This window comes from Phymastichus coffea, unplaced genomic scaffold (genome assembly GCF_024137745.1).
Source record: "Phymastichus coffea isolate CEN01 unplaced genomic scaffold, Cenicafe_Pcof_1.1 PCOF00078, whole genome shotgun sequence".
In the NCBI taxonomy this organism is placed as follows: Eukaryota; Metazoa; Arthropoda; class Insecta; order Hymenoptera; family Eulophidae; genus Phymastichus; species Phymastichus coffea.
Genome location: NW_026706889.1, coordinates 721,156 through 745,156, shown reverse-complemented (window position 1 = coordinate 745,156; position 24,001 = coordinate 721,156). Strand labels below are relative to the sequence as shown.

General features: G+C 37.3%; 1 protein-coding gene across 1 annotated transcript; it reads right to left on the bottom strand.

Annotated features, from left to right (window-relative positions):
* Nucleotides 1-15,603: 15,603 nt before the first annotated feature.
* On the bottom strand, nt 15,604-23,920 carry LOC131668453 (dedicator of cytokinesis protein 7). Its single transcript, XM_058942635.1, has 20 exons — nt 23,823-23,920; nt 23,327-23,512; nt 23,059-23,237; nt 22,835-22,976; nt 22,562-22,777; nt 22,296-22,487; nt 22,005-22,229; nt 21,655-21,929; nt 21,268-21,583; nt 20,869-21,174; nt 20,106-20,791; nt 19,637-20,027; nt 18,506-19,407; nt 18,309-18,436; nt 17,969-18,234; nt 17,637-17,896; nt 17,124-17,558; nt 16,696-17,048; nt 16,085-16,607; nt 15,604-16,003 (listed from the first exon to the last, which is right to left on the bottom strand). The coding sequence occupies exons 2-20, from the start codon at nt 23,465-23,467 to the stop codon at nt 15,940-15,942; spliced, it is 6,000 nt and encodes a 1,999-aa protein (XP_058798618.1). The 5' UTR covers nt 23,468-23,512; nt 23,823-23,920; the 3' UTR covers nt 15,604-15,939.
* Nucleotides 23,921-24,001: the final 81 nt, after the last annotated feature.

The window sequence follows — 24,001 nt, the reverse complement described above, 5'->3', positions numbered from 1 at the left end:
TTTAAAAGTTGCATGAACTTTATTTCCCCATCTTCTTGACTACTAGGTACAGTAGCAGCACTCATCTCGTAAATCGAGTGTACGTTTAGCTCGCGCACAAGAAAGAAAAGCCTTGATGTATCGAGAGAGAAAGAAAATGCAGTCTCGCTCACTGGTTACGTGTAAGAATATACCGGTAGGTAAATCGAGCGAAAAGAGACGAGCGAATGTGTAATATACGTGCGCCCGATGAAGGAAAAAATGAAGGAACAATCGACGAGCACATGGGAGGTGAGAGAAACTTTTGTTCGACGCGACAGCAAAGAAAAGCAAAGATCACCCTCAGACGTCTTTAGAGCAGTGTCTCGCCGACTGCTTTTTTTTCTTCTCCGAGTAGATACGCTACTTTTCCTCTGTCAAACACTTTGAAAAATCTAGCTTAATGCTACTGATGCTTTTTACAGCAATTTTTTCTTTTATATCTCCGATGCTATTTCCCGTTGTTACTAAATTGTTCAGCGTTTTATACATTGTTACATTTTCTGTGACCAAAATAAAAATCACAGAACAAATATCGAAAACACGAAACTATTTCATCGACTGTCAAAAAACATTTCAAGCGGAAATATTTCATATCGAGAGCTCGTATTAATATTGCCGTAGCTACACTCGAAATCCTTTGTTGAGCTATGCATTGAAGCTCTATCGCCTAATAGAAACGTATCCCAGTGTACGTACGAGCGACAGAGATAGAGCTACTTGCCATATCGCACAGAGTATCGAGCATTTGCATCGATTTTTTTTTATCAAAGTCTCTCTACCTCTCGCTGACTTTTCCGAGCGAACGATATAACCATTCCACAGGAGAATGTTTGTCCCCTGGGATAAGGTGAACCTCACAGCACTGTTCCCATACACGCACATACACTCCCACCTCCCTCTTTTTTATATGTAAAAATAGGTTACGGGAATTCTGTGGAAAGGAAGCTTTTTCATACTGAAAGCTTTCCGAAAAAGTTGTTTCACATCAAAACTCGTGCGCGCGTTGCATGGTTTTTCTAAAAATTGTTTGATTGATTGAATTTCACCTGCCCTGCGAGTGTGTGTTAAACCATCGAGTCAATTATTGCATTCGCATGTAAAAGTTTTTTTTACAACAAACAGGATTAAATCAAATCTTCAGATAAATCAATTCGACTTCTGAGGCAACAACAAGATTGAATAGAGGAAAATAAGAGAGCGAACAAAAGTATACAGATTGGAATAAAAAGACAAATCGATTTTCTAGTAGGTTCAGTCAACCAATTTTACTAGTAGTCACCGAAGTTAATTGAAACTCACCAAGGAGAGAGCAGCGTTCACGCGTCGATTCATCATCGCTTGTACACTCCCTTGACAATTCTCTCCGATCAACTTTGCCTTTTCCGCGCGCGCGCGCGAGAAAATTATTCGTCTCTCTCTCTCTCTCTCTCTCTCTCTCTCTCTCTCTCTCTCTCTCTCTCTCTCTCTCTCTCTCACTGTTAATTTCTTTTCTCATTTTAATTGGAATGCAGATACGAACTCCAAGAGTCGTGTTTAAAATTACACCCGCCATGTACTCCTTTAAACTTTGCGTTTGTTTGAAGCTTGGATTAGTGACCGTAGCTGGACATCTAGTGACCCTCTGTAAGAGATGTTAATTTGTTTCCGCAAAAATTACTTTTACTAGACGACTTTGCTTGTATACCACGTATCTACTTGAAACTCTCCGATTTGCCTTTAATTTAGATGATGTATGCGGTTTTTTAACCGCGATAATTAGGTATTTCTGAGCGAACTAAATAAATGAGGAAACATCAATACAACAAATATAGAGAAATGCTAATATTTTTCTACATCAAATAAATAAATTCGATGATACACATATTTATATGAAAAGATTCGCATATACGAGAGGAAAACATAGGCTAAGAAGACGTCGCATGAGGTCGAATTAATATAGCTATTGGGTGAAAGGTCGAGTGGGAAATAATGGAAAATATAGCGTGAAATATTGGCACGGGCGTACTATTTCATTTCAACGAGCTTGCGCCGCGTTCATTTGCGCCGACTAATATCTTTTGACGTCGGCAAGCATTCCTCTCTCTCTCGCTCGCTTCTCGTCTATTGGCAAATCGATCACGTGAATTAGGGACTCCTTTCGCGTACGCTCTAATTACCTGTGATCCGATTTTACTGGCTTGTGTCTATGTGTACGTCTGTGCGCGGGCGCGGATGTGTATGCGTGCGCAAGAAATTGACCTTTCTCTTCTTTTTTTCATCCGTGTCTCTTTTTCGGCTTCTCAAGTTTACCTCGTTTCCGGAGGTACTCCAGTCTCAACGAGCTCTACAAATTGTATTTTTTCTTCGAGTATTCAGCTTATAAAGGCATTTTGGAGTTTCTTTTTTATTCATTTGTAGAATCGAAACGTGCTTGTACTGGATATACAAATTCAAGCAGAAAGCGAATAAGCACGAATTAAAGTACGGCAGAGTAAAATTTAATTGACTGATTAGATTATAAATTTGATCGGATAAGTTGAGGAGAAACATGCAGAGGGGCTATTGAATTTGCCAAGGCGATCGATTAATACGCCTTTAGGGCTTGGCATCGTTGCGGAACTTTGAACAGATAAATTTAGCACAACTCGGTAATAATTATCCAAAGTTAACTTACCACATTTTGCTAATAAAATAACAACGCATACTTTTTAGAATGTTTCGCATCTGCGAGTGGGAGATCGGTATCATACTTTTTCTCTATAAAACTCTATAAAAGAGTGACGAGGTAATTTTATTTCCAATTTTAACGGGCAATAAAAAAGGCTACGCGAATTAATTGAAAGCTTAACACGGATGGGTTATTCCATTAATAATTATCACTTCTCAAAGATGACTAAATGCATGGGAAATATAGAACTTTCAATTTATCCGTCACAATGAATACAATTTAATTCAGTGAAAACTGCTTTCTTTGAAACTCGGATGAAAGTTATAGCAAGAACGTCTTTGTCGCATCACAGTGTACATTAACCGGGACTTCGAAGACTTATAGTCCATTTTATATTGAAATTGAAGCGTAATTTTCGTCTTATTAATAGTATTATAATAAATATTAATAGAAAAATCAAGAAATTATGGAGTAATTCGGCAAATGTTTTTCTTTTCCAGCGAGGAAATTAAAATAAAAAATGAAACATGTTGATCTAAATGAAAATATCTCAAAACGTTTTATATTATTTCAATTGTACGAAAATTTAGTATGTTTTTAAAATAATCAAGCGATTGAAATAATTACTATTTTCAAATAAATATTATCGTAAATAATCATGGCAAGTTGGCAATCGTGCACATAATTATTATGCATATAAACTGTTGTGCACTGTAATATTTGTGAAAATTGATATATACTATTGATATATATATATATATACTGTGCCATATTTCCGTTGCACTATAGTTCATGTGCATAATAATTATGTACATGATTGTCAGCTTGCCACAACTATCAACTATATTTGTTATAAACAATTAAGATATGACGGAAGAACGAAAATAATTCAAAATAAATAATAAATCTCTTACAACTGAGTTATCTCTGTTTTATGGACTACATCTCATACAACAATCATATCTTTCTTATACGAGACGGGGGTCCTGCATACATTTTATCGGAAATTGAGTTTATTGTTATTACAAGCATGACAAAAGCATACCCACTGCACAATCACAACAATCACGAATAATTCTCGGTCTCGTTTTAAAACGAAAAAATGCCGAAATATTTTCGTAATGACGTCAATTGTCTTTTTTAACTACTCCAGTTAAAATAAACACACTCACACATGCGCTTACACGTACGTGAGAATTTGATGAAGCAGATTTCTCTTTCGAACATTTCAAGCGCTCAACTACATAAAGTAAAAAGAGCTGTTGAGAAAAAAAGTGAGTGAGTGAGAGGAGAGAAAATCAAGCAGTTCATATGTCGCGTGTAAATAGAAGAGAAAACTTTATATCCCGTGCGCACACCTCATCATATCCCGACTCTTTGAAAAAATAAAAAATCTCACTCGCTCCCGGCAATTGGGTTTATATATCCAGCATCGTGCGTACGTGCGGGTTGATAGGGTGATATTAAAGTGGAAAGACAGCTCTGCACAAAAGATACACACACTCACACGCGCGCGCTCACATATAAGTACTTTCACGAAATAAACCAAGTCTTGTATTTTCTAGAAAAATAGTTTTGTTTGAATAAAAAAGAGGAAGCTTCTGTTTCTTAAGATTGAACGAATACTACTGATATAAGATTGGATGAAAATGGAAGAAACATATTTCATGGGTTTTTCAATGCGCCGTTTCGTTTCACACTATTGTAAATTTCCGTCTAATTAATTCTAATTTGAAAAGTGATTTATAAAAATACTGCGTGATTTTTACATTTATATTTTTTCCGCAAACTCCGCGCAAAGCGATGACTTTGCGCATGCGTGATGAGCCTTACATGGCGCATCGCACGTACACGACGCACTTTACTTTAAGACAGTCAATGCGGTTCTATGTCGCTTACTGGGGGCGTAACATCAAATGCACTATTACTAACTAATTCTTACTAACCTATATTGATAAATCAAAACTTCACCGTGAAATTTTCATTAAATATTCAAATTTATTTTCCAATAGTTGAACGAATCTTATGACTATATACACTTATTCTGAATACCCTCATTTTTATTTTATAGAAATCAAACTTTCAATCCGCGATTAACTCTGGGCTCGACACGCGTTTTAATATTGCACGAAAGGGATTGACGCTTGACTGCAATATACATATATTCTCACTTTTTCGCTGCAAACTCGTCTTTGAAATAAAAGTGTACTGCATCTTTGTCAGCGTCTTGACATACAACAGACTATGTGATCCTACGAGAAAAATCGACTGATTATAGAGAAAACGTGTATCTTCTATTTTTTTATTGATTACATGTATATATTTTTTTTTCGACAGTCTAAAAATTCTTCCAGAGTGAAAAACTATTGCGACAATAATTTCGTAAAATTGCATTAATTATGTAGTATTTGATTTGAAAATGAAGTAGTAAGCATTTACTTTAAACTATTGTCTGATTATTTATTTATAAATTATAGATAATTACAGAAAAATATTTCAAACAAATACGTTTATTTTATTTAATTATATTATAAAGTAATTATTATATTTTTTTCAATGAAGGTATCCAGAATCTACGATAACACTTTAGGTTTATCGTAAAAGAAAGCTAGAGGCCAGTCGTGATCAACGTCATCAATCATTCCAGAAGGACGAATAAGGACTCTGCAGTACTAGTTGACATTCTAAATGTTGGACTGGATACTTCGCCTTTTCAATCAGTTTTTCGTCTTTTATATTTACTTCCATATTTTATTATATAGATACTGCATGTAGCAGCTGAAAAGACAAATGCATATATTGCATCAGAGCTGCTTCGTACATTCAATGATAAGGATATAATTATATTTATCTTGCGCAAATGTTTTTCATACGTCTTACTTTTTTCGTTTATTTTAGTTTCGTCCACTTCTACTTTATCGAGAACTTGATTAGGGTTTGCCAAATACACAAGGGAGCTGTGATCTTAGAAAATTACTGAACGTTCCGCGAGATTCATATTGGCTCATAGCCAAAGCTATAAATTTATGCAAAAATACGCAATTCCGAAAATTCTCTTTGTCAAAGATAGAGATTCTTGGAAAGAATGGTTTGACCTTATACGTATATACGAAGCACCACCTTTTCTTTCGAGTCATCGACAGAACGACTCTCCGGAGTGCTATTCCCGAACCGCCACCATAATTGCCGTCTTTTCTCATTCGTCGGATAAGAGAAAAGACTCGTAAGCTTGATTTGCCGAAGAAATTTCTATTGAGATGTATCTTACTCATAAAAATAGCGTTAAAGTTTATCATCGTTTAATAGATTTTGCGAAATCATCGTGTGTAGCTTTCAAAACGTATTCAAGCATATCGTGCAGTCTTTATTTTCAGAGATCGCTAAGTATCTCATCGTGCGTAAAGAGTTTTCAGCGCAAAAACAGCACCAACAACGTTAGTCTAGTACCCGCACCGACAAAAGCTCTCCCTCCTCTCTTGTCTGTTCAGACACCAAACCACGTCATTAGACAGCAACGAAAAGGCAACAGCAGCAGCGTTCATTCCCATGATAAAAGAAACGTCGCGCTCAAAGGCTAGGCGAGTCCTATGTGTGTCAAATGTCTCTTGCCTCAGGCAGCAGCAGCAGCAGCAACAGCACTAGCGTATCACACAGAAAAAAATGGAACCAAGTGCGCGCACGCGAGAGAGATAGAGAGAGAGGCATGTACGAACACCTCGTTAGTTCTTCTCGCATATATACGTAGGATTTGATTCGGTCCGACACTAACATCGCAAGCTCACTCTCTCACTCCCTCGAAATTTCATCAGCTCGACGACTCTAATGCAAAGCTCAACTCGCGAGCGCGCTTTGAAAGCTCGATGGAAATCAACGTTTGTGTGTGAATTTGTAATGCAGAGTTCGACGAAACTACCAGTGCTGCTATTTATTAAGGATGCTCTTTGCGCGAATGACATGTGGTTGCGACACGCTGAAACTATAAGTATATACGCTCACGCATAGTATGACTGCTAGTACGAGGAGATATATGTATGCATTTGTAAAATATACGTAGCTCTGGTGTGTTTTTGAATCTAGGTCGACAGTTGATTGCATCACGCCGATTCGTTAACTCTATAGAGTTCTTTTTTGTTTTTGGAAGCTGACAAAATCGATAGCCCCTTCGACGAAAAAAATATCGATTCGTGGGTTCCTGCATTAGTATTGAAATTTGTGAAACCAATTACTGTTTGCACTAAACCTAAAATAAGTTATCAATAAAGTACGCGAGGAGGAGGATTCCCCATTCTCTTCTGACGCCAAGAGTATTGCCAGAGAGTGAAAAGGAGTGTGGACATCAAAGAAAACCGTAACAGGGCAACGAAAGAGCACGAGGTGCACGAGATGACGATTCGTTACGCAGTTACCGTCGTGCGCATCAAGAAACTGGAGACGCCCGAAGGCAAACAACACTTTTCCGCAATCATTCGTCCCTTTGTATATAAAAATCTGTCTCGATATAAAATCTGCTACTTCAGTGTGCTTTCGTTATCATTTTTTCCATACAAGTTCAAAACCTATTTTAAATAGTAATCAAGTGATTAGTTTACGTGTTTGCAGCTTCAATTTTCATTTTCTATTAGTAAACATCGATTATTATTATGCCAAAGCAACTCTTCACGGCGGAATTTTGCTTCTGAAGCACTCATAGGATTTTTTAACGGAGTAACTCGAAAGTTCTCTGCTAGTATCGCGGTTTAATGAAATGGCTTTACTATTTTCACGGCTAACTTAAAACTGAGACTTTCCATTTTTACATAATCGTGATGAATTAATCACTTCTTCCTGACGAATATTCCACTTACAAGAAATGTTGGTAAATAATAAATTTGATTTCAAGCAAATTATTTATTTGAAAAAAATTGTTTCAAATAATTAACAAAGAATACGGGTATTTAAGTTTATATAACGTTTACGTCGTAATGCTTATGCGTTAACGCGTTTTGTCGTATTTACAAACACATCGGACAAATACGACACGCTTCTCGCCAAAAAGCTGCGTTATGTAATGTTATAATGAAAGCAGAATATCAATGGCATACGAAATACATGCGGATAATTGCAAGTTTGCATTAACGTATAATAATAATGCGTTGGTCTCTGGAAAATGGAAGAGTCAATATGTTACGAAGCTCGATGAACTAGGATTTTCGATAGAAATGAGATAATTATAGAAATCTAAAGAACGACAAAGATTTGATAGACTTTAGTTTTCTTTATTAATCTCAGTTCTCTCTGTTAAACAAAAATGTGCTTAATACTTTGTTGGTTTTTTTTTTATTATTTATTATTATTTAATTTTTTGTTATTCTTAACTAAGTTATTATGAAAAAATTTGTCGAAGCAAATTACACAAACCTTACAGTAAAAAAGAACCTGTCCAAATGTGTCTAACTATACAGTCCTTCATCTTCAGTTAAGCAGAACCTCTTTCAAAAACAAACTGAAAAGTTCTCTCTCTCTCTCTTTGTTTCTCTGGGCATTAAACGCTTGAAAGAATGGAAATCAATTACGCAACTTGGCGCGCTCTTATTAGTGCACGCGTATTATGTTTTTCTCCCTCCTCCCTTTTTCAGCAGATAACTCGGGATAGCGACAGCAGCGATAATATTACAAAAGATAGGAAAGTTGGCCTGCGGGCGAGTTGCTAACAAGTACTAGCAGGAGCCTCTCATAATTCTTGACCGTAAAGCCTCCGTTGTTAACGGCAGTAGTAGCGCAACTCTTAATTCTATTAGCCGTACGATGCTGTCCCCAAGAGAAAGAGAGAGAGAGAGAGAGAGAGAGAGAGAGAGAGAGAGAGAGAGGACATCGAAACTCCGACAACGTGAAATGCTAAATCGAGAACGTAATCTAAGCCTTGTTATATTCGCGAATGCTGTCGCAGAGGGAAAAAGCTTCTTTTCTAACAAGTGTTTATTCGATTTGACTTTTGTCTCGAAAATTATTCTAAGTACTCAAAATTGTTTGAAAAGTGTAAGAAGTTGTTTTTTTTGTTATATCATACTCTCATTCCACTAGGTTTGATGATTGATTGAGCACAACAATTCGTCGTTTACTATCCAACATGACAAACGAGATGACTAAAACTTTAACAACGCAGCTCTGCAAAATAAAAGCAAGCAGCTACGGAGCGCTCCCGATCAATTTCAATATCCCTTTTAAAAGCATCAAAAAAAGAGAAAGAGAATCGCGAGAACTTTTTATCGGTCGTTCGGATTGCGGAACAGGCGAATGGAAAAAGCACATGCCAATAATGAACGCGGGAAATCTGTCGATCACGCGCGAGAGCCGCGTTTCGTCGTTATTTGAACTTGACACGCATTGGTTTTTTTCAATTCCGTAGCTAGCGCATCGTTTACGTTCTTTTATTTGCGCGTGTCTGATGAAGTCACGTGTGCGCGTTTATTTGTAGAAGCGGAATGTAACTAATTCCGCGATGGAATATGAAACTGGTTAAACGCAACACGTTCGCCGTTTGTGCGTGATTTACGAAATGTAATGCACGGTGTTCGTCTGTAATTCACCGAAGACACTGTGCGAATCTATGCTTTGACAATGAACAAAAGAACGAGCTGGCCAGATGAGGATTTCAAGTCCAGTGCGATGAGCATATCAACCGAAAGCACTGGAATAGAGTCGTAGCGAGAGATCTAGAAGGGCGCATCGTAATTCATTCAGGACAATTGCACGCGAAGATCCTCGAAGCCACGTGTACAGTGTGTACAGTCAAGGTGAACGCGCGCCAGCTATTATTTGAGCTATCCTTCAAGTGCAATGAAGCCGTTGACTTAAAAGAGGGAGAGCCAAGGCGACTTTGTCACCTCCACTGCTAGGCTCGCACAAATTGATCGTTACTGCTTGCGACTTGTGGCAATTTATCAAAAGCCTGACGAATTATTATTTTCATATAAACTCGGCTGAGTTTGGCTAACGTTTTAATAATGGAGAATGGCAGCGCCTGTACTGCTGTAAACTTGGCCGCTTTGAAATTTAGCCCTAGACTTTGTTCGATATTAGCGAGTGTAGTTCGTAAATCTCGATCAGCGCCGCCGTTGGAGACTAGCCGCGCGCCAGAGAGCATTTATTGCACGACCTTAAACTCGTACGCGCCTTGCGGCTAGAGAGAGACCCCTATCAGTTTCAATTTCGTATATTCTCTGCGCCTTAACTTTATGTTGTTACAAAGTCCAGTTCCCTCCTTCGCTACTCTACTTCCGATTAAAGAATTACCTCTAAGACTTTCGCCAACAAAGTTTACTCAACTTCCAATTTTTTGGTTATTATATTTTTTTCGGAAATTCGTACTATAGTTATTAGATCGTCAAAGCGCAAAAGCAGAACATATAATTTCTGTATTGCTTCGCCTTTCTCTTATTGTTTTTTTTTTCAGTTAAGTAACTGACTATTCGCACGAAAGTTACAAAAGCTTAAAGGTTTTTTTAGCTTTTTACGAATTATTAAAAGTCGATATTCTCACCTTATTATTGCCGCTACAATTAGTCTAATCGAATCTCAAAATTGCTACAGTCCTCTGAAATTACAAAGACATAGCATCTTCTGCTCTTCATTGATGAATTGAAATGTTGAAAGAATAACGAAGAATAAACAACGACAAAAACTTTGAGATTCAGATAATCTTTGCAAGATTCTAGTTTTTAAGAATAGTTTCGTTCGTATGTCCCTTTTTACCGAATTCGTTGTTTATTTTCAACTTGAATATTATATATATAGAGTTATTTTTTCAGCATTTGTATTATCGAGCAACTTTACTAAGATTGTGAGTAAACTCGTTAATTATATTGGTGCTCGATATTATAAAAAATATGATAAAGACAAAAAGAAAATTAACTATATAAAGATTGAGAACAATGGTATCATTGAATAGTTTCACTAAATTTTAAATAAGATTTTAAATTTCTGATATGAATAATAGAATTTAGATCACTTTCCAGTTTTTACTAAAGACGTATGTTACTGCATAAATTAGTTATAAGTCAAAAAGGAATCGTAACATTATTGAAAATGATCAGAAGACTTTGTATTGCAAATTAAAAAATGATAAATTTGTGTATAAAGTGTTTGAAGATGCCAAGTTCACTGAAATATTTACGGTAAAAGGCGAAATTGTAGGTTTTTTATTCAAGAACCCGTAAGTTTCTTGTCATTTCAGTCGACATCAATTTTGAAAGGCTATGAAATTACGAATTCACTTTTAAACTAATCAAGATTAGCAGTAGCGTGCACTCTGGAACACAAGAAGAAATGCCTCGAAGCTCTGAACCATAAAACATAAATATAGCTACGCAAGATTTCATGAAGCTCGTTTAGGATATTTCAAGGACATGAATTTGGAGAGAAGCAAACGACTTTCGATATAAGTATCGAAAGTCGGTTTTTCACCCCCTTCTTCATCGCTGATATCGAATTGAATATTTCAGCCGAAACTATCAATATATAGCTACGATTTTGGATAATACCCGTGCGCATAAATATGAACAGCGAATTCGAAGTCTTAGATATTAGCTACAGGAATATGCGAAGAAATTCAGTCGATATTATAAATATTTGAACTTTATTAAAAAAACTGCACATGTTAGATTAACATGGATTTGTTTTAAGTCATTACTCGAGATAAATACCTAATCGCAATCTATACGAATAAGGAAAAAGCAAGCAGCATCTGGCAACAAGGCAGTTTCGAAATCAACACCTTTGCAGTATATGTGATCTCTCTCGTGAATCTACTATATACGAATGAAAGCGCGACGCAAGTCAGAAAAAAGAAGATCGAAAGAAATCCCAGACGTGTGCTACTCCGTAGAAATTGCTGATGCCTGGAAATAGCCCACAGTTCTCTCGTAAAACGTAATTTTATCGGTATCTAGTTATTGCCTATCGTTCGCGAGATCCTTTCTTTGCTCTTCATTCGGTACATGTTTAAAAAGCAAGTGAGTTATGATTTGTTTCATACAACGTATCTCAACGCTCGAGTAGCTCGGGCAGCTTGAAATTTCAAATCAACAATTATTATCGCTCTTCCATTATTTGATGATACATCAAGAACGACGACAAAAGCTTGTCTCGGCGATTCTTGCTCCCTCATTTTTCTTTTGTACTGAAATTTGTTCATGTGGAAGTGTAAATGCTTCTTGGAGGTATCTCATTTTCCATTTTGTCGAGACTAAACAAATAAAAAAGTATGTGAAGCGTGTTAAACGGACTGTAAATCGATTCTTTATAACCATCCTACGACCTCACTTACGAGTACCTACTAGTTTGAGAAAAGGTAACTTTAACTTGACTAGTTTTTCAGTGATTGACATGCCGTGAAATAGTTTAGTGTATATAACCGAGTGCCAAAATATTCTTGTCATAGACGAACGAACAAAGTAATACTTTTATTGAAAATTCACAACTGAATAAACCATGCCATGAAAATAGAAAAAGGACTTTTAAAAGATGAAAAATGTATTGAAACTGATAGAAAATCAACAAAAAACAATTATGAAACGTAATGGGACCATGATAAAATCAGTGCACAGCTGCGCTTCATTCAATTAACGACGCTTCGTCATTTTAGCCCAAAATGAGCACATACACGAGTTTGTATTTTTTTATTACAGTTGCTGCCGCCACGCGTAAACAGGCAAAATCTCTGCATAACATTTTCGATTCGATAGCATGGTAGCGCGAAATACGCGTTATTTGTTTTGCTTTCATTTGCCGTTCGCTGTATGCTGTTGCTAAAGACCCGACTGTGTTCGAAAGAATAAATGAATGGAAAGAAAGGGAGAAAAACAACGAACACTTGCATTGTTTGTTTTGCTTTTGGATTTGATCAAGCTGCCTTTATTGGGTGGAATTTAATTGCGTGTGCGAGCTGTTGTTTCGTGGCTTTGTAGTTATATATATAAATAGTAGAATATATACGAAATACGTGACATTTCAAAAGTTAGAACAAATGTACATTCATATTTATGATCGATATAATACCTTTTTGCATCGATTCGAAGCTTTTCTTATAATAATGAATAGTATTTTTATTTGCATTATTATCAACTCAAAAAAATTAATATTAAAAACGAAACAACGTATGAATGTGGACATTATCTACGAAACAACTTTGATATTGTCATATAAACTCCAAAGGGAATTTAATAAAAGAGACTCGTAAATTCTTTGGAAAAGGAAAGGACCTTCTCCCGTTTGCCTTGGCTAAGCTTTAAAAACTTTATTTAAAAACGTTCTAATGCTATTAATTCTTACCGTTGTAATAACAGTTAGCAAAACGTGACCTATCACTTTGTTTGGATAAATATAAAAATAATCTTTGCTTTGACATAATAAAAAAATTTTAATGTTCAAAATATTTTTTTCTAAAATTCATACTCCAGCAATATATTAAAATCGCGTGAATCTATCTAGGAAAACTATCGAATTTTCTTATAATCATTCTCCTTTCGTTCTTTCATTATCTTGAATGTAAATTACATCAGCAGTCTTTCCGGAAGGTTTTCTCAAACAAGTGAATTTTTCCTCTTATAATTAGAATGAAAGAGAGAGAGAGAGAGAGAGAGAGAGAGAGAGAGCGAGAGAGAGAGAGAATGAGAGACTGTCAAATCGAGAGGGGAAGGGTACAAGTTAATTAAACGTTCCTCTCTTTTTCGTTCACCGTGTGGCTTGACGCTGTGTCGTTAAACTGCTTGTAAAGCACTTCGCTTTTCGACACAGAGCCAGTGACGAAACTTTTCAAGATAACCTGCTCACGTCCCAATTATTCGAGTGCTAACGAACAGAAAAGTCTTCAAAAAGTTTGGATCCTCTCGATGCACCCCTTTTTATTTGTTCTCCCCTCCTTTTTTAAAATAAGAATAGTAGGCTGTGTAATCTCGAGCTTGCGCCTTGTGTAGCCAAACTGATTAAGGTTTGTTTGCAAAGAATAATAATTTGCGTATAAATCAGCAACAAAAAGTAAGACATTTATGGAGCGTGTCAAACAAAAGTGAAGGCTTATTTAATTCGGAAATATATCGGAGGATGCGAAACGAAAGCCGTCGAGTTTAACATGCATATACCTATGCAGCAGTGGAAAAAAGGTTCGAAGCAATTTCCAAATCGGATCGCGTCAGCGCACATAGCTACCAAGAAAAGATACAAGAGATACGACAGTGCTTGTCGACGTCAAGACCTGTTTACGACAGAAACGTTTCGTTCCTTCGCGTTCGAAAAAACATGTCGCGAGGAAAACAAGCGCTAACTAAACCCACGATTTACAATCGCCTGAACCGATAGAATATACGATGCAGCGTCGCCTCTCCAGTTATCAACACGTGGTGCACGGTAGCAGCAGCATCGTATAAAAATTCTTTTCTCTTGAGCGTCAAGCGCGGGGTGCACCCGTCATCTCCGAACCGCACCGATTGTTAACGTGAGTGATTGGGTGTGTACGCCGTGACAGTGCCGTGCAAGCGACCTGGACTGAGCCCTGTGCGGCTATAGGGGATGTAGTGCATTTAGATGTTGATATTTACAATGGCTCGATCAAGGTGCCGAGGTCGACTTCTGTGCGCTCTTTCACGCCCGCAACGGCAACAGCGTGCCAGCAAGTAAGAGAACTGCTTGCGTGCGATCGTTTTACGTATATCTGACCATTCTTGTGGTCACTACAGCGAATATATTGTCAATGTCGATATAATTAATCACTGTACATAGGCTCAGAGCGCTAGAATTGAGCGATACAATAATAAATAACCAAAAAAATACAGTTAATAAATACATCTTCATCCCTGTTTTATCGCGAACTCTTATTGAGATTTACTTGATTTCCAAGTGAGAACAAAAACGAGCGGGACGAATAGATACACCTGAGCACTAATTGTACATCAACGTAGTAACGCCGATATACGAAAGCCGATTACAGTGTAAAGTCGTCACGTCCCTTACACAGAGGACTCTTATATTGCAGTGTCCTTTGTGAATGGCCAATGAGAATTCATTCATCGACTCTCTGTGTGTGTCGACTTACCGGAATTGCCCGACTCTTTGAGAAGCTCACTGATGCATAATTCTAATTCCGGCACAGCGAAGCTGCCTTCGCTCTCTGCATAGTCAAATTTTATGCGTGCATTTCCTTAAGGGACTAAATTTAGAAAAATGGTAATTTCAGAAAAAAAAGTTTCAAGTACAGATGCCAAAAGTAGAAAGAAAAAACAAGGCCAAAGTGGTTATGGATGATTAATCTTAGCTTGTTACTACTATTGATTGTTTCACTCGATTAGTTCTCTAAATGATTTTTCAAGATTGCCGATGAAAAAAAAAAGAGCCATTTTGTAAATTTTTACAACCGGCCGTATGTGCATGCCAAGCTTGTCATTCACGAAAAAAAGAAGAAACTTTTTTGTTATCTCGACCGACTGGGTATTAAAAAAAGATGAGAACGCCGATAAAAGTATCGTTAAAAAGGAAATGAAGTGTAAAACTGTCGAGAGGGAGGCTGTGCTTGCTGAGATAAAGCCTTCTGCCAAAGTAGTTTTTCAATTAGCCCACAGCTGCATTGTTCTTTCACGTTTCTTCTTTGATTCAGCTAACGAGTATCTAGCAAGTTTCCTTTCAAACCGCTACTCACCACCGCGGGATTTGTTTGATCGCCAAATTGCCTTTTCTTCTTTTCTAAGGTCAAGCCACTTGCGAAAAGATCCGACAGTAGCACGAAAATTAAACTTTCTGCAGCCTTTGGTTTCTTTTTTCCTTCTTTCTCAATGCAATATAGAGTGATCTCTGAAGATTGCTAATCGCCATTCCTATTCATTACTTTTCTTTGCGGATCGAACGGGAAGTGAAAAACAGTGGTTATATTGGAAAATATGTGTTTTTTATAAAGTTTATTGGTTTGATACTTTTTTGCATTATAAAAAATTACGTATACGTCATGTTTCTAAAAGTTTGATCGTTGTCACGTACATATAAAAAAAAAGAGAGAGAGAGATAGAGTAGAAATCACAAACTTACGTCAACGTCATTAACGAATCACAGACATAAATACATCGCTTATGAAATGCTAAAATAAAACGCGTCTAAATGCATACGTTGCTTACAAATATCTATGTATAATTAAAAAATACTTATATGTGACGGAATCGCTGCAATAAAAAGTGCGTTCTAATAATAAGTTAGTTTAAAAAAAAAACATTTGTTCTTTGGCTCGTAATTCGAATGTGGCTTTTGCACTATTAAGACCAGTTAGGTGATGTTGGTTTACTGATTGCTGGCACTTGACTTGTTGGCGACTGACCACTATTGATAAAAAATAAAATAATTTTCTTAATCACTGCACAAAATATAATAAAAAAGTACTGCAACATTCTGCATATCTACCTCCAAGCAATTAATGGTGCCAATCGTTCAGTAAATCGTTGATAATTTCGCTCCAATTCTCTCTGGTAATCTCGTTGATCAGAACCAATCAAATTTTTGTTCTTACGAAGCGCATCTAGGCATTTTTTGGAAAAATCTTTGAAGCAAAGGCGTAGCTTATGCTGTAGTTTGTTAGGCTGAATATTTTGTTCTCTCAGTCCAGCTAAGAATACATTTGCAACTTCTGTCGGACCTTGATTCACAGTAGTACCTATACAACCTTGTAGCACCATTTGTAGCATTTTTGCGTCGGGTGGCTCTTGATTTGTCGCCGCTGCTAATTCAGCAGTTTTCTTTTGTATATCTTCAATAGCTACCTCGATAGGACTCAATAAAATTTGTTTCCTATTGACCACTCGAATTCTTGTTTTCAAGTAAGGAAAATGCGTTGCCACGGTCAATATAGTTTTTCGCTTGCATTGCTCGCGTAATTCTCCATGAGCTTTACCTCCAGGCGTGAACGGCGTTGCGTATAAAAACCGTCCTATGAAAAATAAAAAAAAAAGGAAAACGAAAAATATCAATATACTTATCAGACAACGTTTAAAATAAAAAATAACATTTTAACTCACGAATGTTGAAGTTTCTGTGAAATACTGTCGGTCGATGTCTTAATTCATGAGCCTCAAAATAAGGTTCTACATAAGTTATCTGGACGTATGCTTTGTCTGCTTCCAGTTTGCCTGCATCGACTGGATTAGAATCTTTAATAATAACTATACTATCGCTGCCAAATCTTTCAGCATAGAAATTTTCAAGTCTTGAAAAAATTTCTGGCAATTTCGTCAGAGTAGGCTCCTTATAAATAAATTCCTCACCATTCAAATCGCCAAATCTTACACCATAGAACCCTACTCTAAAGTAAGTACCAAATACGCGTTTTCCAGAGAGCTGCTCAATTCTAGTATAAGCTTCATGTAATTTTCTGAAAGTAAAAAATAATTTGAAATTACATGATTTACGTCAAGAATACTTGTATTATTTATAAAGTTTTACTTGCCCATGAATATTAGCCAGCTTCTTGTAATCATGGGCTGTTTCAGCAATTGGTAGTAGAACTCTGTATACCTCGGGTATAGCTTCATACATACCTGCAGCAAGAAATGAACTTGCCGCATGTTCAAGCAAACCAGCTAATCCGCTCTCTGAAAAATCGGGACCCAAACAAAGACCCTCTTCTCTTCTCGCTAGAACATCATCGCCGACAGCACTCTCTTCTAAAGCATTCGGCGTTACTGGACTCAAAGCTACAGCACCGATCGGCCGGCCACCACCGCCAGGTTCTAGCAAGTATAAGTACTCAGCAACAAGAGCTGCACTGTGTATCAAACACATTGCTGCTTCCGTGTGATTTTTGCGCTCCATGTGTTGTTGAGCCATGTTTGCTAACCACGTTAACCTGAGATCTGGCGAGCCTTGATAACCTTTCGCAATTCTGTAAATAAAATTAAATATTAACATTGAGATGCCGATACAAAATAAAATGTAGTATGAAAAAATCAAGTATTTTTACCTGTACATCAAATCCAACAACATTTCAGGGTCTTCCTGAAATTCTTTCATTTTCACTGTGTCCGAGAGTATCATGTGCAAATTAAATAACAAATCTTTAACTTGTTCTGGAAAACTAGTATCAGCCATCTCTGTATCCTTTTCAGCGTACACTAAAACAGTCTTGAGAGCTCGACGAAGTGCACCCTCGTTTGGTGCTCTTCCTCGACCAACTAACGCTGACAGCGAAGTGGTTACTTGCATTTTTACCCTCGCAAAATTCTACAAATAAAATAATCATTCATATAATTCCTCATTAAACTCAATCAGTTTTTCCGTGTAAAGCTCACTCACATTGCCGATTTCAAAGTTCTGTCGCATTAATAAATAAAGACTAGCAGCAGCATGACTCCGAACAGCACTAAGTGGCGAGCTACACCTGGTTAATAAAGTCAAGCACAAATCACCGCATCTTTCGCTTTCTTCCTCATCAAATAACGCACTGTGATACTTCAAGACTAGAGCTCTTTGTGTATTGAACATGTGCTGTAGAACTAGAGTACTTTGGTTTCTTGCTAATGCTCTTAATAATACTTTCAATACTCCACCTACTACGATGCCTAAAGAAAAAATATGAAAATATGTAACCAACCAAAAATTTAGATCGTTCGATCAATTTTAACAAAGTGCAAACCTCCTCCACCCTCAGCTTGAACAGTAGTCTCCAATGTGTCCAAAACAATAAGTGAAGCTTCCGCTGCTAAAGCACCTTCAATATGAGCATCTTGCTCAACAGCTCTACCCTCAGGCTGCTCGCTAAGCCTTCAACCACACAAAAATAGCTCCGTAAGCATTATTTCACTCACACAAACTTAACACCAAACAACGTACCTATAAGCCATTTGATCCTTCCGCCATCGAAGTTTATCTCCGCTTGCTCTCTCCTTTCTCCGCAACATCATCTCACTTCTGGCACTACCTTGACCTAAGATAACGTCCTCCAGTCTGGACCTGATATCACCAGTGGCCGTCACCTGCGATGGCAGCCTCTTCAATGCCTTTTTGCCCTTATACTCGAACGCAGCTGTACTTATATTTAAGACCTGCAGGATGCTTAGGACTCTCCTCGAGCTGAGTTCTGATATCCACTGTGCTAATGCTGATTTTTCTAGCGACTTCATGACCCACAAAGCGCACATAAGTAAGTGTCTGGTTGCCTCAGAGCTCAGAGAAACTCGGCAGTGTGAGCCAGCCGCTTCGACAGATGCACCACCAGCTATCGCCAACGCAACCGTGTGAGTAATAGAGCCAGTCTCATCGGTGTACACACTTTTATCCTTAGAATCCCAATGATACAACTGCGGCAACGCATCCATGAGTATATTCAACAACGGCAGGTACAATGCAGCAACCCGAGCTTTTGCCGTGGGATCAGCGTAGCGAGGATCAGCGTCGTGCAAGGACATGAGGTAACGAATCGTACCGATGGCCTTGTTCTGTAGCATTGGATTTGGTATCTCTAATGTGTTTGATAAATCGAGAAGTACCAGACCCACAAGGAAATGTTGCTGACGAAACTCTTGACTGAGCTCGGAAAACCTTGCACGTTCGCCAGGTACAAGAGTTGAGATGAGACTGCCTGAGCTACCGGTTGATGGACTTGGTGATACTGGTGCTGAACCTGAGGTGTAGCCTGTGCCAAATGGTAGATTCAATGCGACGTAGTGCTCATTTGAACAAACTGTGCGAATCAAGTCGAGTTTCAAAGCGAACAGTGCTGCTGAGTCGGGGACCTGTGTTGTTTTTATAAGAGGGATCGTATGAGTATGAGCTACAACAGATTTGTGGTTTGGTGAAATCTTACAAGCTACGGTGAGGGCTTGACTTTCTAATCAAAAATTTAGGGAATCAGTACTGTTCGAGAAGACGATTCTTTACAGTGCTGTTTCGAGCTTGAACAATTGAATTGCATCAGTAAATTACGTGCATTTTAAAGAAGTTATGAAATAAATAATCACCTACCTGCATCGACGCATCAGAAAGTGAACAGCAACTAGTTCTAAGCTGCGATAAAACGAAACCTCTATCCATAATCGCCAATAAATCTGACATAAAATTACCGAGACTTGACGTTAGATTCGAAGCGATTTGTCGATCCTTGCCGCTACGATTAATAATTTCATTGGTAAGAGCAGTTATTAGAGTTGATAAATCATCGCAGAATTGAGGTGAAAAGCGTGATTTGCGTGGCGAATCAAGCAGATTAAACTCGGCCAAAGTGATGACCATCGAACGAACGATTAGTTCCAAATAGAACCAGGAATGGCACATTGCTAATTCACGAGCTTGACCTGTTGAAACTACCCAGTGTAAAGCTAATTCTTCATGAAGTAATCTGCGGGTTGATGGAATGCTAAAAATATATTTATAATTTAAACGCGCAAGCAAAAAAAAAAAGAAAACAAATAAATAGAATGCCTGCTCATCTTACTATTGATTATTAACATGAACTGACTCCGTTCTCATCGAAGCAGTACGATCGAGGCCTCTGGTGACGATTTCCATCTCCAAGTCCTCAATTGGAAGATCAGGATTACTTTGAGTTCTCATCATACCCGGACACTGATTCATTCTCGGCAAAGAACACTGATAAGCTGAATAAGTAGTGAGCAATGGGTGTCTCCCGTGAGCATCAACTTGTCCATCCTGCAGATAAGTTATATTTCTCACAAGTAAACCAATTGCTTCGAACACCGTAGCTGCAATATTCAAAGGTTGCGAGGGAAGAGTCGGTGGTCGAATTAGCAGCGAAATTAATTGATCGAATATCTGCGGCAGCGAGCGTATCAACGCAGCCTGTGAGGTACGTGCGAGTTCGAGCAAAGCAGATTTCATCTCGGACTCCATTCCAGCTTCGCCAATACGGGGTGGTACTTGGCTTAATTCCAGTGCACTGCATAGAGTTAAGAACCGGTCAATATACTTGTCCTGAGGATGTACACTTGACATGGGCTCAAGAATCACTGTAAACACTCCTTTGTGTGCATCGACCCATCGTGTGCCTGGGAGTAACACGTCCGGAGCAATATAGGAGTAGTTTGCTGGTGGAGGATCTAACATCGCTGGTAAACAGAATTCGCCTGATTGTAGATGCCCATCTCTTAGTAATGGAAGCCACTATAATAACGTTTATCATTACGTCTTCTAATTTTTAGATTCTGTGTATAAATAATTTAATTAAAAGTGAAACATACCGTGTAAGCTACTGGTGTTTCAACATTCGGTTGCTCAACCTTCTTTTGACAACTAATATGATAGAAAGTAAAGAGTAAGTGGTGCCTGGCACTCAAATCTGCTGGTAATCTGACTTTAACCTCGTCGTAAAAGTTTGGATTTTTGTTGTGATATGATACTGACGTAAAGTACTCGTGCGTCATCTCTGGACACGAAGATCTACCAAAAATTGCAGTTAATGCTTCATCTTCTTGTTCACCACCCATCAACTGAATGCGCACTGCAATGTTACGTGCTGAACCGGTTCTAGAGTTAAAATTCACTTCCTAAGATAAATAATAAATAGAAAAATCATTATTCATTGTGTAAGCAATATCATTTTTTTAAAGGTTAAAATAAATAATACGTGATGTCATTACTTTTGGATAAATGTATAGGTGATTGCGATAAGTTAAATCAGGAGAAATGATATCACTAGGAAATTCTAAAAGCTCTTTGACAGGTCGACCTAACTCATCGGGATACGGTGTCAATCTTCGCAAGTCAGGGTCTAAACATCGTAGTAATTCTTCGGGGCGTGGGCTTAAATCTAATTTCAAAATTCCAGGTATGCATTTTAGTCTTTTGAGATTCGACCCCGGTCGTCTTAATTCCACTAAAAGTTTATACAAATCTTCATCGCGAAGCCTTTCACTTTCTTGTTTGAAAAAGCTCGACACAGTCAGCGTTATCGGTCTAAAAAAATGTACGATATTTGTAGAAACAATTATTAAAATACATTTTGATGTTTATATTTGATAAATTACCTAAAGCTATCCAAGCAATTGGCAAAGTCATCCGGTGACCAACTTCGTCTTTTATCAGAGGTACGTCGTTCTAAAGATCCTCTTCGACTTGGAGGATCAACTTTTTTTCGCCATTGTTCCAAACCAGACGATTTTCTATCCAAGGAACCAGCATTTCCACCACTATCAGTATCTCCATTTCCTCCAATAACTCCTGATAGATGAATTGCAGTCCACGCGAGAGGCATACGATAACGGCCGAGTCGTTCGCAAGCTGCAGTGGCTGCTGCTCTTACCTGAAAAAGTTGTTAGTAAAGTACTGACAGGCAATGCTACATAAAATTTTAATTTAGATTTAACGTTTTACATACTTTATCTTTATTTTTGTCATCTCTCAAATATGGCTCTGCACACTCGGAAATATCCCCTTGCAATACTTTTTCTAATCGAACAACAAGGAACAGATCGGGACTTGGCTTGCTTATGCTTACAACGCAACTTCTTGACAGAGTGCTTGGATCACTATAAGCTATATGCCCGACAAGCATTCTTTTTAATGCCTCTGAATTCATATCCACATAGAAATTTTCCGAAACCTAAATGAATAATTATATTTAATATTGCTCTGCTTAGGATACTATGCAGATCTTTATAAAACCAACCTTCTTTTTTTCTTTTGCATCATATAGAGCCATACAAGCAAATATAGGTTCCACTTCCAACTCTAATTTCAATTGTAAACATTTTATATGAATTTTATGAGAAAATGGCTCTGATGGTTCTGATGCTAACATAATCTCTTGCCACTCATCGTCAGAGGGTGTCGGCAAGGAATACAACGGAAATAATGCTTCCTTAAAGATTTAAATATATTGTAATATTGCAGCGTTTAATACTTTCGTTTAATTAATTAAAAACAATAACTTACTTGTCGATCCTCTGAACGTTTCTGTTCATTTACTTGATCTATGGTTTCAGGGCAAACTCTATCTAAAAGATTAGGAAGCAAAGGATCATGTTGGGAATGTCGAAGATCTAAACTTGCCCAAGAACCTCGAGGAGTTTCTTGCTGGGAATTGGACTGAGATAAATCTGTTTCATCTTCATTTGGAGAATGACAACCATTTACTTGTTCTTGATCCACCTATGGAGATGTTTATAAATTATAAGCCATTGTACATGTGTGTTTAGTAAAACAAACCTCAAAATCCTGCCTAGGAGTTTCTTGTACCAATTGATCTCGGGCCATAGGTAAGGCTCTACTTCTGTGTTTTCTATGAATCATCACCCAATCAGATGTAAAACTTTCAATACATCTCTTAACATATGGTGAAACTAAATCACTAAAACAATAATATCCATGATTATTTATAAATTAATAAATTATAATTATAAAAATAATTGTATATGTAAAGCTGTATTAACAGTGACTCTGCTGGAACTACAGGCTCTTCTGTACGGATCTTTCTTTTTATAACACGTAACTCAACATCATTCGGAGGATAATCTAATATTGCTTTCAAGGGATCTCTGTCTAAAACTGCTTGATGTTGTGCTAAAAATTCCTCATAGTCCAGAGGTTCCACAACTTCACAAAGTGACATCTAAATTAATAGAAAGGATTGATTGAGTCAAAGAGAAATCAGTTAAAACTAGTTACATTCTATACTTACAATAGTATTTTTACACTTACCGTTGATGAGAAAGCAGAAAAATTGCTACCACTTTTTGACAGCTCCCTTGAATATGATGCTGATGTAGCTATTTGGCGACGAACATCGGCTGCATGTTGCTTGCTCAATTTATGAGCAAAAGCACGCTGTACCGAAGACATTTTTGTTGCTTCGGTCACAGCTTACATAAATTATTATACATGGACCTAAAATATCAATAAGTTACTTATTAAAATAAATACACAAGTTTAGGTATTATAACCTTTAAAAAATCACTTTTCTAAAATGAAAGTAATGATATATATTTCGTAATTTATACACTTTTTACGAGAAATATCATTGTTGTAAACTTTTATCCGAGAGCTTAAAAAAATACAACTCGAAATTGAAATTCTCCAATCCACGAAATTATAAATTCAATTTTAACGAAAAGAGAAATTGTATAACACTTTTCATTTTCAGTTACTAGTACTAGTATCACGTATTAGTAGTTTAATATTTTTATTTATCACTTACTAAACTTAACAAGAAACGAAACATCTATTTAATACTGTGATTAAAATGTAAATAGAATTAGGTTTAAAAATAAACTGTAATCATTAATTCACTGGCAGCGTACACATTGCACCCTTCTACAGCAGCATACTATATTCTGTTATGAGTAAGCGTGAGTAGGAGGAGTCAGGACACTGAGA

Bases quoted from the DNA above. Each gene is read 5' to 3' on its own strand.
- LOC131668453 (XM_058942635.1), bottom strand. From the start codon at position 23,467: ATGTCTTCGGTACAGCGTGCTTTTGCTCATAAATTGAGCAAGCAACAT. The intron at 18,235-18,308 runs GTTTGCACTTTG...TTTTTTCTTTAG, and splicing joins TCAAGCTGAGGGTGGAGGAG to GCATCGTAGTAGGTGGAGTA. The intron at 16,004-16,084 runs GTAGATATGCAG...TTTTATCAATAG, and splicing joins GCACCATTAATTGCTTGGAG to TGGTCAGTCGCCAACAAGTC.